The sequence below is a fragment of the Cetorhinus maximus genome, chromosome 12, assembly GCF_964194155.1.
Source record: "Cetorhinus maximus chromosome 12, sCetMax3.hap1.1, whole genome shotgun sequence".
In the NCBI taxonomy this organism is placed as follows: domain Eukaryota; kingdom Metazoa; phylum Chordata; class Chondrichthyes; order Lamniformes; family Cetorhinidae; genus Cetorhinus; species Cetorhinus maximus.
The window spans coordinates 89,926,128-89,942,326 of NC_135890.1; the positions used below are offsets into that span (position 1 = coordinate 89,926,128).

Sequence of the window (16,199 nt, forward strand, 5' to 3'; positions counted from 1 at the left end):
TAATGAAACATGTATATGCGTCATGTTCCATCCTTCGGTCACGTCGTAGTGCCAGAGCTAACAAAATGTACAGAACTGAATTTAATCAAAAGTTGCAGTGTTGAATGGTACTTCATAATTGATGATTTCAAAAGTTTCCCTCGTTGTCCCTTTCCCCGTCCAAGAGTTGGTTCGCTTCCAGTTACCGAAATTCAACTCAGGAAAGTGCAACAGATCAAGTTTCAGATGTTACATCAACACCCTAAATGCCTAAGCTGTTAATTACTTAATAACCCCACTGTGCCAATTTATATGTTACCTTAGATTTCTGATTTTAAATCAGAGTTCTTACAGCATAGACGGTAAGGAATTGTGGAGAGATAGGTAAAATATGTAACTGTGAGTAAATACAACATGTTTGGTTTGTTATTCTGCAAAGGTGATAAAGCCAAGACAGTAAATGAAATGACTAATTAAACAGCTTCATTCTGTTCCCATTAGCAGTTGCTTTGTCAGGCACTTGTCAGCCCACCCTTTTAACTGTGAACTTAAGTCTACAAAGTTAATCCACCCTGTATATCTTTCTAATTACCCTACAAGGGGAGATGTATGGAAATCGCTGCTCCCTCCAAAAATGAACCACATATTTCAGTTCGTCGCCGCATCCAAAAGGCTAAAATGCAAGTTAATGAGGCATAGATGTGTGAATTCCAGAAACGATTTCAGTTTGTAAAAATAACACGCAAACCTGCTGATTCTATGTTTTTAATTTTATTTAACATGTAATAAAACTAACACAATAGACTAGAAGGGAAACATAAAATGCGCTTCTTAAATGTGTGTTGGAAAATCACCCTGCCGATTGGACACAATCAAAAACAATTCATTTTTCAGGAAAGTTTTAAGAGGTCCTTACATTCGGATTTTTTCCCAAATACATATTTAAATAAGCAGTCTACGACAAAACACATTTCACTTAATCGATTACCTCGCAATTTATAACCATTAGTACCAATCAGATAAAGTTGCCTTTACAGAGAAAGCGACAGACAGATCCTTTCCCAGGCTAGCAGCTAGACATAGCGTTTACTGTATTTAGCATCCAAATTCTGTATATCATTTGACAAAGAGCACGGATTCTGATCTTTAAACTAATGCAAAGAGACCTTTATCTCTTAGTTGGCTTTTATTTGGGCACCTAGGTTTCTGATTCTGTTTCTGGCGAGGATAAACGCTGTTCACAAAGGTGACCCGACCTAGAAGATGTTAACTTACCAAAAACCACGTCCTTTAGTTGGACAAAAGAAAAATCTTCATATCAGAAAGAGGGGAATAGGAGGACATTCTTACTTAAGATATTAGGCACCGAGTAACCTAACACCCACAATGGTAATGGGCTGTTTTCCTCTGTGCGGACACAACGTTGCAGTCAATTTAGATATGCTATAAATTAAGCGTTTCTATGGTAGCGTGTCTCTGATTGGGCGGCACATCCTGTACGTAGCGGTAAACGTCACCAAATCTGAATAAGGATGCGCGAATTACAGCTTCGTACACAAAGATGATGGAGACAGCATGAGCGCCGAAAAAAGTCCCATCTACCCCAGATAGGATGATTTTGAGTTGATTGCTGAATGTGTAAGGATAGCTTCAAGAAGCAAGATGAGCTGCTAGCAGGCGCATCTGAGAGTAAAAGAGGATTATTTTGCATTTTCCAGCTCCTTCAAACTTCAGGGAGAAAAAGCAATCGGACCCAAAGCGTGCAGCTTCGGCAGAGAAGGGTAAAGTAGCAGCTGCGGACCTGACAAGAGCAACTTGAACGGAGCAACTGGATTTTTAAAGTACAATCTGCAGTCACTTGAAATTACGTTTTTTTTTCCAAAGGAAAAGACAAGATTGTATCCCTGAAGCAAACCACGATGGTGCACTGTGCTGGCTGTGAGAGGCCTATTTTAGATAGGTTCCTCCTAAATGTGCTGGACAGAGCCTGGCACATCAAGTGCGTCCAATGTTGTGAATGCAAGTGCAACTTGACTGAAAAATGCTTTTCAAGAGAAGGGAAGCTTTATTGTAAAAACGATTTCTTCAGGTGAGTTCGATGAAGTTCCGTGCTCATTTTAAAGCGACAGGGATTCCTTTTAAACATTCACCACGTATGATTGTGTTTCTATTTAGCACATCTGACAATGTGAAACCCATCAGACCGGTGAACACTGTTTGTCCCCTGAATGTGTGTCGTCCATTCGCACACATAGACCAATTATCGAGCTGAGTTTGAATAACTCTTAAAAGATAATTAAAAGCTCGTAATTAAATAATAACAGCAGCAAAAACCAAGAAAACACATTTCGATTTTGATTCCCGTACAGGCCTCCAAAGGCTTAGTTGGGGCCGTAGAACTTTAATGATATTTTGGATGTTACACGAAACAGTCCAAATTGTTTTCACCCGGGATTACAATACCGCAATATGCGATCTAAATCTATTTAGCTAAACATTCGTAACTATCATTTCCAGCCTGGTGGTTACGCTCAGTGGATCTAATTGTTTCCGGGTCTATTCAACCTTCCGTGCACCTTCCAACACACACAGCCAACACGGAGGACATTTAAACGGGGACTCAGGTATATGGCAAGCTACACTGTGACCTGTTCACAATCGCACTGGTGCATGTCGAAAGTTTGGAAACTTTTAAAGGTTTTAGGCAGTGCCAGCGAAAGGAAGTTCGGTCCAAGTTTTAATTCAAATGCCAAAGGCGTTTAATATGATGTTTTTATTTATTCAGTAAGTGATGGACATACCGCAAAAGCGTGTTTTATTTTTTTTTAAAAACGAACGTAAACTGCAGGTGTCTGGAAAGAACACTTTATGACTGGGCCTAATCGACGTGCACTTAAATAGGAAGAATAGGACTTTTCTTTTTCTGGCTCCTTCCAATTGCAAACAACGATTCTTTTAAGGCGCCTAATGCAGCAACACGTTAAACGTATCTCATGATTCTGTTAAGCTGCAAATGAACCAATTACACCTCGCGGATAAGACAAAGATGACTTATGATCTCTAATCCTTTTACTAAATCAACGTCATTGTCATAAAATCGGTTTATATGGCAGCTGTGCTTTTGAGGATGCGGCAAGAAATGACAGGGATAGTGTCGGGCTATGCCTTACTTTTGGTGTTCTAGCCTCAGAGAAATAGAGGTTGGAGGCTGTTGGCCTCTGTCAAATCCTGTCCCGGAATCCCCTGCATTTTCTCCGACCCACAACCAATCAGCTTAAAATAGTAATAATTGAAAAACAAACTTTCGCTCAAGTTAAACATCAGGGGACTATGTTCACAAGTATCTTCCGATATCACTTACTTTTCTCAGTGCATATATATGTGGTGCATGCTTCTATGTATATCGCAGACCTCTTATGCAATCTAATGCGTTCACCTCTAAGGGCAATGGTCATTTTGATATTCTAACTCTATATTTTAATTTTGTCATTATGAACTGTTTCATGATCCGTTCTCACTTGTGGCTTGCTATCGTGTTTCCATTCTACATTAATTATAAAGAGTATTAGGATCTATTCATAATTCAAAAGGAGCTTTTTTGTTCTTCAAATAAGGACAGAAGGATACTTTCACAGCAAGCATTAAACAGTGAGGTGCAAGTGAAGACAGTTTAAATGCAAATGAGAGCCCTCTTCAAGTCTTCTTGAAACGCATTTTATTCATAACAGAAGGAATAAACTGACCCGTTGCTGAAGACACTTTGTTCGCTTCCCATAAGCGAAGCAGTTCTGTCAGTTTCGAAGAACTGCTTATAATTATTAGGTCCTCGTGATTGTCCTAATTACACAATTTTCCCAATGAGATGGTAAAGGCTTATTTAATTATGGAGGTAATATATATTTACATGGCGCCCATTTCTGTTTACAGGCGGTTTGGTACGAAATGTGCGGGATGTTGTCAAGGTATCTCTCCCAGTGACCTCGTAAGAAAAGCAAGAAATAAAGTCTTTCACTTAAACTGCTTTACGTGTATGGTTTGTAATAAACAACTGTCGACTGGAGAGGAACTATATATTATCGACGAAAACAAATTTGTGTGCAAAGAAGACTATTTGAGCACCAACAGTTTAAAAGATACCAACTTAAATTCAGGTAAGGCCCGTACTTCTATCAACACCTAATGTTAATGGAAGACGGGTGCTGATTTTACCTGTCTTCCTCCCTTATGAGGTGTCACTAATTTAAAACACCTTAATACATTTCCCCCCTTGGCTTCTCTTTTCCCTGGTCTGTGTAATGGGAAACTTTATACAATCCTCATGGCCTCTTTCCGGGGCAATGCAAAAATCCTATATACTTTGACCACATGCCGCGCGTTTGATGCTCTATTTACAAGAAGATTTTGAGATCATTTATTGCATAAGGGCATCATATGCCGGAAATACCTCTCAGGTTTTCCATTTGTACTTGGGTGTAGTGTAAAGTCAAAATCGAGGATCACTCCATTTTACAAACACAGTATCCTCTCCTGGAAGTTCTGATCCGTATGAAATTGCAACTGCATGATGTGAAAATACACAAAATAAAATATTTCGTTAAAAATGAAAGTAACCTCTCAAAGCTTTTTAATGGGGAACTAAAACCAAAATGAAAACATTAAACACGTGTTTCGGGGAAGTGCATCTGTTCACATCCTATTGGAGATATGTTCAAATTGTAGCTAATGACTTGGATTATTACATTGTGCTTGTTGGAAAGTCATCTCTCTTCCAGGGTAATACTAGCCGATGTTATATAGTTTGTTCTTTTCCTGCTGGTGAAACGTCAATAGCAGCTTTCACGGAAGCCTGCTTCTGACAGGTTAATAAAAGCCGTTTGTGTCTTTCAGTATCTTCGTGTACAGATCGGAGTTTATCGCCTGATATCCAAGACCAGAATCTGGATGATACAAAGGAAACGGACAATTCCACCTCGTCAGACAAAGAGACGCAGAATAATGAGAACGAGGAGCAGAGCATGGGTACCAAGCGGAGAGGACCCCGAACCACCATTAAAGCAAAGCAGTTAGAAACATTAAAGGCCGCTTTCGCCGCTACCCCGAAGCCCACCCGACACATCAGGGAGCAACTTGCTCAGGAAACAGGCCTCAACATGCGGGTTATTCAGGTACCACCACATCGTTGCTTTTTCGGCCCTGAACCACTTTACCTGTTACGGTGATCATCACTCTCAGCGTTACTGTTTTTAAAAGAAACGTTTTAGATGTTTAAGCAAAGATGCAAATATTTCGAATCAAATATACTTTGTTGAAAATGTTGATTTATAGGAGGAACGCTTAATCCACAAAGTATTTGCGTTTCATTTTATCCCAGGACGCCTTTCAAGAATTCACATTAAACTTTAAATGTGTAAAGAACAGTTCAGTTGTGCACGGGCACCACTGAGAGAGTGCGGGCACTGGATGAACACAATGCCATTATGCTCAATGCCCGGACTAATTCCCTGCACACACATAATCAATCTGATGCTTTGTTTTTACCCATAGCATTTACACTTAACGCTTTTTAAGATCCTTCCTGACGCGATCGATTTCCTCCTAACGTCAATCTTTTAAGCCTATCAGAATTGTTAGAACGTTTTCATCATCAAATTGTTCACTTTTTTCTGTTTTTTTAAAAAAGAACTTTTTTAAAACAAAAGGGTTTGGCTCTATCCCGGTTAAGTGTTAAATTATTGCTTGCAACGTCAATTTTCTACACACAATGGAAAGGTATTGGTTTAATCAACAGACACAGAAAGAAAGTGATTTCCATGAACTGGGCTGTCCTACTCTTCATTGTTTACATAGGTAGGTGTTATTAAACGCACTTGCTATATTTCCATTAAAGAGCGGGCCATTGTTTTGGCAGGTCTGGTTTCAGAACAGAAGATCTAAAGAGAGGCGGATGAAGCAGTTGAGTGCTCTGGGTGCACGGCGGCACGCTTTCTTCCGAAGTCCCAGGCGCATGCGTCCTTTGGGAGGGCGCCTGGACGAATCGGAAATGATGGGCTCTGCTCCCTACAATTACTATGGAGGTACTTTCACAACATTCAACTTCCAAAAGAGTTTATGTGCTGTTAAAGAGGCAGTGTCTGGATAGGGCCACTTTATTTTGCCAGGTGCTATAATATCACTGTTTTCTCTCCCTCCTTTGTTTTCATTGGGACGTGGAGTTTGTATGTCACCTCTCGGCGTTAAATTGCCACAATCTATTCTGATTTTCTTCACAATCAGAACGTTAGACGCGAAGCACAATTCGGCTGCAAAGGAGGCTCCTGCTTTACATCTAGGTTATCGGCCGATTCGAATTTGCTGAGTCTGGAGTTGTCTCCTGTCTCGGGATTTTATTTCGTGTTTAACCGCATTAATGCGGACAAGGCAAAAATAGTTTGAACTCCTTTGCTACAAAATGCCATAGTTTTAGAGCTTTACAAAGAACCCAGATACATCACTCAGGGGAAGGACAGTTCGGATATGTGTTTGTCACTTTGCATTGCCTGAATCATTTGTTTATGTAATGATCACCTCCCTTCCCCAGGCACCTTTTCTTTAAACCTTTTGCTATCTAGATGTTTCACTGGAACCTTTAAGCATTGTGTGTTTTTTTTTGCGTCGCAACAGTTCCAGATATAACCCACGAGTTCAATAGATAACCGCTTAGTTTACGTCCTTTACGTGCGTACGATCCGAGTGGTCTAAGGTGCTCGGTTGCTATGACTTTCTCACTCGTTTTGTGGCATCTGCACGGGTATTATTGAGTGAATGATCGCAGCCTGTTGAGCTCTTTAATCCCCCCCCTCCCCAACCCCCCGTAAGAGATTCCGCTCCGGCGCTGGCCAAGTTGCGCCCGATAAAGCAATGCATTGTGATGAAGCTGTCTTTTTGAAGAGAAGCCTAGCCCATTCAGCGTGCACTTTCTCTTGTGTTTCCGCGAACAAAGCTACAGCTGCAGTCTTTTGTCGGATATTCACCCAGGATTTGTTCCAATTACCTCGAACTCTTGGAGCATATGGAGGATCACTTGCAGAGCGCCACGGCTCTGCTCTTTGCCGTTTGCTGCAACCGTCTGCTTCCAAATTTAAAACAGTACCTTTATAAAATTAACGTGCTTCACATTTTTAGCGAATTAAATGTAATATTCTTAGTATATACTCTACGTACCCACGAGAAATTCCCAAATGTATCTATCCCTGTTAAGTACAGTAGTAATATGAAGTACATTTTGACTGCAGCCGCGCTGACAGTTGCCATTACTTTGTCCAATGGTCTAACATATAAATCCACATTTAGTATATTACAATTTTCTCCCATTGCTGAGTGGTGTAAGTGTTAAGAATCCTTTAGGTAGAAATGTGTCACGTGTGTTAATATGAAAACTTATTACTGCACGAAATAGCCAATACCTAATAGAACTTACAGATAAGAGATTACTTTTAGTCGCATTTAGACAGCAGGGAAATTCTTGGCACTCCTATAAAATATTTTTAAAAACTTACCAGAAGCAGGCACTATTTTTCTATTAATTTGGCTGTAATTTTGCGGAATATCAAAATTGCGGCTGTAAGATCAACAAAGGGTTAGCATCAACAGGTTGCAAAAATCAATTCTGTGGTTGTGCTTTTTGTCTATTTATATACCTTTGGAATCTATGGTATTATACTTGACACCTTCATGTACAAACATTAGATTTTATAGATATGTAGTTAGTGACATCAGATTTTACTTAAACTAACACTTCGCTTAAACCAATATGGCTTTTGTTACAAGATTGATGTAGCAAATCATAAGACCAGGAAGTATCATTTGAATGCTAGCGTTTAAGTTTCCGTATTTTGTCTTCTACCATTAATTGTAATCAGTCCTTCTAAAACTACAAATATTGTTAACATTTTTTACTTCAGTAATTTTTAACCAGCCGTCCAAACATTTTTAAAAACTAACTTTAATTTGTAACTGGTAAGTCAATGGATTTACATTCCTATCAGGTCACTCATATTGGTCGAAAGTAATAATGACCACATGATGAATAATAGTAAATCGCAAATCATATTTGCTCTGCGTGGGAATAGGGTCTAGAGAGCGAAGAGTAACATTCTAATCATGGTCACTTTACACATCTGATTATAAAATCCGAAAGATGTTGCCTTTTCACAATGAATGCGAAAGCATGTCATGCACGAATTGTTTGCACACTGTGATTGGCCCTGCATTTTAAACGTCGGCCAAAAATAGGAAACTAAAGTCTACAGCAAAGTTTTCAAACAAGCTAGCGTCATACTTCTGAGCTGCATTTGCTAGTGAGAACATGAGCACCACACTCCTGAGTGTGCAGTTGATAAGGTTTACTTGTGATTATGATGGATTGGGAGAAACAAGTCCTCACTGGAGGACTGAATCAAGCCATTTTAATTTAACTTCTGGTAATATTTTAAACTGAATGTATTTTTTCATTACATCTAAATGGACAACTGTATCACATTTCTGTACATCTTTTTAATCTAAACGGTACACGAGTGGTGGGGTGGTAAAGAAATGTCCCTGGAATGTAAGATGAAATTGTGCCTTGTTTTGAAGAATCCCATAGAAATGATTATGCTGAATGAATTAAATTGGAATCTAACTGCAAAGGTAAACCCGTTTCTCTTTTTATCCCACGCAGATTATCAGGGCGACTACTACGGCCCAGCTGCGAATTATGACTTTTTCCCGCACGGTCCACCGTCCTCTCAAGCACACTCGCCGGCGGATTCCGGCTACATGCAGTCCTCAGGACCTGGGGGGACCTCACTCGGAGTACTTGAACCTCCCTTATCCGGCCACCATCCTCCCACTATCGGTGGCAGCGAAAACCAAAGGTATACGGACATGATTTCCCACCCTGACACCCCGAGCCCCGAGCCAGGTATGACCGGGCCGCTGCACCCGATCCCGGGCGAAGTGTTCAGCGGAGGACCCAGCCCGCCCTTCTCCATGTCCAGCAACAGTGGCTACAGCGGGCCGCTCTCACATCCGAGTCAGGAGCTGAATGAGACGGCGGTCTGGTGAGGGCGACTCCGCTCGGCTCAGTCAACGGGAATGATCACTGCGGCTCTGGCATTAAAGTCACTGAACTTTCACCTCTCTCCAAACACTTCGTCACAGCCCCCGGGAGCAGTAAAGCGCGGTGGGGGAGGGAGGAGTGGGGGGAACACCCACTCCCACCTCCTCCACCCGCTCCCTCCCTCTCCCACACCCAAGTGACCTCATTCGCCGGGGAGGGAGGTGGAAGTTGGCATTGCGCATGTGTCATTCGTGCCGCCAAGATGGCGGCACATCCGGTATGCGCAGGGGACTCTGGGAGAGGAACTGCCTGCTGGGAAACCTGGAGCTGCCACTTTGCACCGCCCCGCAGTGAGAGTGGGCAGAAGGCACTGGATATTAATAGAGTTACTGGTTCTGTTGTTAATGTGAATAAAGATCGTTTTAGTTTCCACCCACCATCATCTGACAATCCATGTTTCCATCAGTCATAGAAAACCTGGCATCGATGATGACAATCACTTTTAGTGCTTTGGATAGTTAGTTCCCATCCCACAATCTTGGAGATTCCTACGTGACACCTTTTTAAATTTCTTTAATTAATTGTAAAATTGTCACCATTGATGTTAAAAAAGTAAACACTTGAATAAATATCCTTTTTTTAACAAACAGCGATTAGAAAGCTTTATTTCGGGAATTCTCTATCATGCTGAAAAGTGTGGGTGGGAGATGGGATTTATTATAGATATTTGCTCATCCGCACCTCACAGTAACTTTGGTTCATTATTACACTGCCAGAACTGATAATAGATTAAACGATTGTCACTCTTCCTGTCGCAATGTGCCATCCATAGAGCTAGAAATTAAATACAAATAGATTTGATGAAATGATGCAGTAATAATCTCGCCTCATTCAGGCATCCTGCTCTAACCGTGTGCACAAAATACTGGATACCTCAGTGGACATTACTCATAAAAGAAGGGTTAAACCCTTGGCGGTATATTTATGCAAGGTCTTATTCTGCAATCTATTACAATATTTCAATGGCGGCCCCTTTGGCCGTCCCCTATCAAACTTATTGTGTACGTTATTGGAAGTCCGGCATAAAACGAATATGTATCGCTTTAGGCCGTTAAATATGACTGATTGTCGTTTTGTTCCTGTATGCCTAAATGTATGCATGGTTTAAAAGGTGTTACAAACACCATTTATAAAATGAACATGACTTGGCCTCAGTTTTCGAGGTATTTTGCTAAATTGAAGACCAACAAAGGTATAGTTGAGTGAAACGATTTTACGATCGAAGCGGTTAAAATCTCCAATATAATTTTTGCTAACCAGGCACTGTGATTCCAGCAACTTCTAAGGATACAACTTACATTTATTGTATGAATGAAATTGTTAGATTGTGTTAAATGTTACATTGTTCTTATGAACTGAACGCAATTTTTAAAAAAAATCTCATTCTGTGTTTTGCAGCACTCCTGATACACCTGGTAAAAAAGACTAGGTGGCGAAGGGCAGAATTTTCGGTTAATGTTAGATGGGCCGCCAGTAAGAGTTATAAATAGCGCAGGTAAAAGGGTGGCTCCAGACTAATGACTGTGGGGATATGATGAGCGAGCTACCCCATGTTCTCCTTTTCGATGTTTTCGTTTTTTCACAGATCTATTTTACCAAAATGGAGATATGATATTTAACCTATTAGTAATTTCTTCGAACTAAAATAACACCAATGCACCACGTGTGTGCATTTTTTTTAGTCAAGTGCAGACCAATACCATGTTTGAAAATGCAGTTCAGAGGCCAACTACCAACAGCGCCTTGTTGTCAGTATTAGCTTAAATGTTTTCACTGATACTTCACAGGAAGCGAAGTATATTTAATATTGTACTGTAATTTCCTTCAGAATCTTTGCAACCTAGTTTCCAGTTGGACATATTCATTGTAAGAGTGTTTAAGCTGTGTTGGGTTTATCATCAATGAGCCATCAATCAAATGAACCCCAATGGTGTGTACGGAAAGGGAATAGTCGAGAAGCTTTATGAAGACTAATGACTTAAATGTACATTATCCAAGTGTTGCGTACAGGATTTAACCCCAAGTTTACATTGGGAACCCCAGCCGTGTAATGGTATTCCCCTGACTACACGGTGATTTCTGTTAGCTTCTTGGGTATTTCTGTAAATCATCTGTTCACCTTAGTTTGAGTCAGTAGATTTATGCAAATCTGTTTTCCACAAGCCAAGGCTAGTTCCATTCGTGAATGCCCTAAAACAATGAAAATGTTATGACCATGCTTTGGTCTGAAGGGAGAGCATTGTGCTCACTATGTTCTTCAAATTCTTAAATGTGCGCGAATATAATAACCCAATCTGAAATAAGTTATATCTTCATTCGCGTGCAGATGTTCTGGTGTGAAGGTACAGTATAAATACTCTATGAACATTACATGACAAACCTAAAACAAATGTTGACATAAACTTCATTGTGTTCCATTTTGTGCTCCAAATGGTGCCCCATTTAAGAAACGGATTCCATTTTCAGGGAACACCCATTTGTGCAGGCTTTCTTCTGCCGATTTGAAGTTCGGTTGCCAGTATCTCTGCTGGATTTAGGCCGACAGTCTGTCTGACGACGGTGATCAACGCGGTTATGTAGATGGTGCCAATGAAATTATTCTGTAGTTAGTACAACCTTGGTTGTTTTCCTTGTTTGCAAACTTCACAAAGATTAGGATATGTGCGTGTCATATGTGTCTTTGGGTGTTGGGAGGAGGGGCATGTGAGTGAGCAAGTCTGAGCGAGAGAAAGAGCGCGTGTATGAGATGAAGTGTGTGAGTGTGTGCACTCAAAGTGTGTCCTGTATGAGTGTGCTTTGGTTCATGTTAAGATGTGATATGCCTTTGTTACAGACTGCGTGTATATAGCATGTATTTGTGCGCACCTATGTCTGTGTACTATGAATGGTCGTACTGGCATGTACTTGGTGTATGTCTGCGATCTGCGCGCTTGTGTGTGTTTTGAAGAGGTGCCGTATAATTTTTCAAGCTTTCGGTGAAAAATAGCAGGATTCAGTTTTGTCGACTTTCTATAATTAATGACCTCAGTTGTAATAGGATTTTGCAGCCTTTGGCACTGACTGGAAACACCTTTTTGCATAAGATGTAGCATACAATAGGGAGCTGCCTCTTGATTTATGGGTTTCTACTCAGGAATGAATCTCCCGGGTAGCTGGCCAGCAAAATTCATCAGAAGAGACACAGACGGCTTTTGTGTAGATGTGGATTTTTTTTTTTGCAGTACCTGAAAATTGATACCTACTCGGAGTAGAAACGCAAATAAGTGGAAAACAAAAGCATTTGACGGCATTAATGGCAATGCAGTTTATTGCACGAGGTATTGCAAACTAATGTCTTAAAACAGGAGAAGGTATTCACCTGAACCTGCACTGTCAAGCAGTCGCTTATGTTTTTTGTTCCAGCTGTTACACCACAAAGCATTAATCAAATGCAAATCCAAAAAGGTCATTTGTAATGCCTAAAGGCTGGTTTAAATTCCCCAATATCCCTACTCCTGGGCTCTGGATAGAACTGTATGGAAATTTACAGCAAATAAAATTATCTCCTCTCCTGCTTGGAGTTCTGTAATTATTTTTCTGACGTTTCTCTTCAAAGTTTATGCGGTTTGATCACATGTTGGAAAAAAAATGTCAGTTCTGCCTTTTTAGAAAATGTTCGCTTGGCTGCATTTGAATGTATGCAATGGATTTGGAATTAACTGGCGTTTGGTTTGAGGGGAAACTGATGCTACACCATTAAGAGAAGCGTTTATAGAGTGTCGGCGCTTCAGATATATTTAATATAAGGAGCTTGCTAGATATTTGAAAAACATGCTTTCACCTGAAGTTGATGTATACAAGACTCACCTGCAACTCTGAGCATTTTGGTTTGTGTCACTTGTCAAATCCATTTGTACCTCAACGAAAATCTGCCAATATATATACTTTACCTATAACCTTTATTATTTGCAGACTAATCCACTGTAATTATGTATCTGTTGTATAATTGCATAGATTTGTGTTTGCAAGTACCGTGATTGGTGTTGTCACGCGCGTTCTGTCGTAATAAGGCATTTACATAACTGCTGGAAGTGATCCCATAATGTACCTGGTAATTTATAAAATGGTTATTCAATGTTAACCAAAATGTTCACACATTGGTGTTAGCAACACATCAACCAATGGGAGACTTTCTCCTTACATTCACGCGGGCCATGGAGGCCAAGCCTTAGCCTGTGGGTGATGATTTAGACAGCCTATGTGTTGGCCGTGTTGGGTATTCATAGCATTTTGGGATGTAAGCGACCACAGTCTTCACTGTTTCTGCTGTATACATGTGCCCCCATATTTGACTTGATTAGAGATTAGTTTTGCTATAGTTAGGTCCCTTTATTCAATAGTGTTACAGCAAAGAGTCATTTATGCGCATATGGCACAGGGGCCGACCTCACTATCGTTAAAAGTGGGTCAGTGAAAAGTTTCAGGTTGGGGATGTGGTTGTGGCCCAACCCTGGTCTATGAAGGGATAATTACGTGAAATTCCAACCCCATAATGACGGGGGTGGGTGTCCATTTCCTGTTTGTTTGGAGTGTTTATTGCAATATGCTCATTGATTTGATTCGTGCAGGTCAGCACAAAGCACTGTAGATAATAAATCATGTAATTATGGCGGGTTTCATGGTGAAGCAAGTACCAGGAACCTCCATTAATCACTGGTAATTGTTAACTCAGAAAGTTAATGCTTGGATAACCGGGCAGTCGGGGTACTTCAGTTAGAATCATTCCCTCATCTTCATAGTATTTAGTCCATACCGTGGAACTTCATTTTGTCAACTATCCATCTTGTCATTCTTTTTTGTAAAGTTCAACTACAAAAAATTATAACCCAGAAATGAAAACTACGTTCTAATTTTGGAATAAATTAAAATACATAAGGGGTTGGGAGAATTCGTTTCTCTGGTGAATGCTCTGACCCACTAACTATAATGTGAGCCTTTCCAATTGCTTAATTCGATATAAGACGTTAAAGGAAGCGCGCCTTTAAGCAACCTTTGTGTGATATGAAAACGTGTAAATGAAACGACGCGCTGGAAAGTGCAAAGAAACCCAATTTATTATGTGTTTCTTAATAAAAACGTATGATGGTGATAAATTAAACCGCGCATTATTTATGACACAAGAGTTGATCCTCCGCTGTTTTATTAGGTAATGTATAATGTCAAAAACAGTAGATCATTGGTACGAACAGCAAGTGGCTGATTTGAAAAATATCAGCGTTCTTTTCCCTTTTGACAATCAACTTAAAAGATTAACTGGGTAAAGCTATGGAGGTAGACGAGGAGGCGAATCAAGATATATCTAAAAGCTGGAAGCTTTAACGAATAAGGAAATGGTAGAATATGTGGAAATGAATGATGACTGTTCATGGTTCCTGCTTTTTTTATGTTTTACAGAACGTATGATCACGTCAGGATTTTTTATAGACCTAACTTTAACAAATACTAAGTACCAGGGTCCCCAGCAGCGTTAATGCAATGTACTGTTGGTTGTTTTACAAACAGTGCACTTTGATTAGTCCAGATGTAGACGTGGACAGTAAGTAAGCTGTGCTGGTCATAGACTCAGCACCGGTCAATCGGCCAGCATGGGCATGCTAGTATCGAGCGCCACAATCATCTGAGAGATTCCGAGTCTGTCTCCTGACGATGTGCGGTGCAGAACCATAGACAGCTCCTAAAGGCTCATGTGGTCTAATCACATGCAGCAGCCGAAAGGTGTATGACACTATCCATCCAATTCAAGTGTGATTCTCTTTCAAAGTACCATTTTCAACCAGTCCCCTCCATCGGGATTCGGTTGTGGCGGAATTTGGCTAAGTCTCTCTTGCGCTTTTTTTCTTACATTTCCGAAGAATATTTACAATATTTCCAGATAAATGTCGCAATTCGTTGCATAGAGCAGGCCAACTAAATCCACAGCAACAGTGATAGACTTCAGGGTAAAGCCCACAGTCTAAAACCCAAAACACAGATTATGAACCCCTCTCATTAATTTGACTCGAATTGTCAACCAGTATAACGTACAGGGTCTTTTGCAAAGGACCCGCAGCACATCACTGCTGTCGATATTTGTATGAAATAATACGGTAAATGTGAATGTTGAGGTTTCTTATACACATCTGCCTTTTGATACACAGCTGTTCCCTGACCTCGGGATTGGAGTGGAGATACAGGTCAGCCTTGAGGTAATGGAATTGCGCAACAGGTTCGAGAGGCTGAATGGCCTCTCCTGTTCATAACTTCCTATGTAAATTGCTGCAAGAAATCTGGTGATGTAGTCTCAGTCCGACATTGTGGCGCTGGGATGGTTTGAGATTTAATGATCAAAAATAATGAGCAGTTTCCCTGGGAACCTGGACAAGCCTGTTCTATGTGGCCGTGTTCTGTGCATTAATTTCACCATTAGAGATAACGCTGGTGCCTTTTTTCCCTCCTTTCCAGCAATCTCAGCCTGTAGTTAGACCGCTCACCGCACTCCCCGCTTTACAAAAGCGTTTCGGTGTGCGATGTGAAAGTGCCGTACCGATGGAGCATTGTCCAGTGTGAAGCAGGAGTTAAAAAAACACCCAGAGGTCCATTAAAACATCCCCGGGCATTTTATAAACAGTCTTTTTAATATAATCTCCCAACACTGGAAAAATAACCAGAGGAAAGCAGAGTTCTGCCCTTGTGTCCCTTGTGTAGATTTTTCTCTCTTGTTACAAGCCCCTCCTAAAGTATAACTTCAGTCTAGTCAATGGTAGACTCTCGCTGCCCCAAGTTTCACAGTGGGTGCTACAGCATTCAGAGAGACAAAAAATTTCAAAGCTGGGAGATTATCTCGCCATTTGACTTTATACCACTCAAAATCCTGGTCCGGGTGGGAGTTCACAGTTATATCTACTTTCGCATCAAGTCCATATATGAATTACTGCACTCAAGCAAACGTGGAGCCTCAGAGTTTGTGAAGGCTTTACTCCAGTGCTGAGGTTAGGAATCAGCACAAATAGTAAGTTTTAAAATAAGATAAGTTTTAACCCGCATTCTGAGTTGTACAACAATG

At 40.6% G+C, this 16,199-nt stretch overlaps 1 protein-coding gene across 1 annotated transcript; it reads left to right on the forward strand.

Annotated features, from left to right (window-relative positions):
* The first annotated feature begins 1,898 nt into the window (after positions 1-1,898).
* lhx5 (LIM homeobox 5) lies at positions 1,899-9,151 on the forward strand. The gene is made up of 5 exons (XM_078552867.1): positions 1,899-2,068; positions 3,907-4,130; positions 4,867-5,144; positions 5,888-6,053; positions 8,678-9,151. Exons 1-5 carry the CDS (start codon positions 1,899-1,901, stop codon positions 9,061-9,063), a joined length of 1,224 nt encoding a protein of 407 aa, XP_078408993.1. The 3' UTR covers positions 9,064-9,151.
* The last annotated feature ends 7,048 nt before the right edge of the window (positions 9,152-16,199 follow it).

Coding starts and splice junctions, on each gene's coding strand:
- lhx5 (XM_078552867.1), top strand. CDS start 1,899: ATGGTGCACTGTGCTGGCTGTGAGAGGCCTATTTTAGATAGGTTCCTC. Junction 4,131..4,866: donor AGATACCAACTTAAATTCAG/GTAAGGCCCGTA, acceptor TGTGTCTTTCAG/TATCTTCGTGTACAGATCGG. Junction 5,145..5,887: donor TCAACATGCGGGTTATTCAG/GTACCACCACAT, acceptor TTGTTTTGGCAG/GTCTGGTTTCAGAACAGAAG.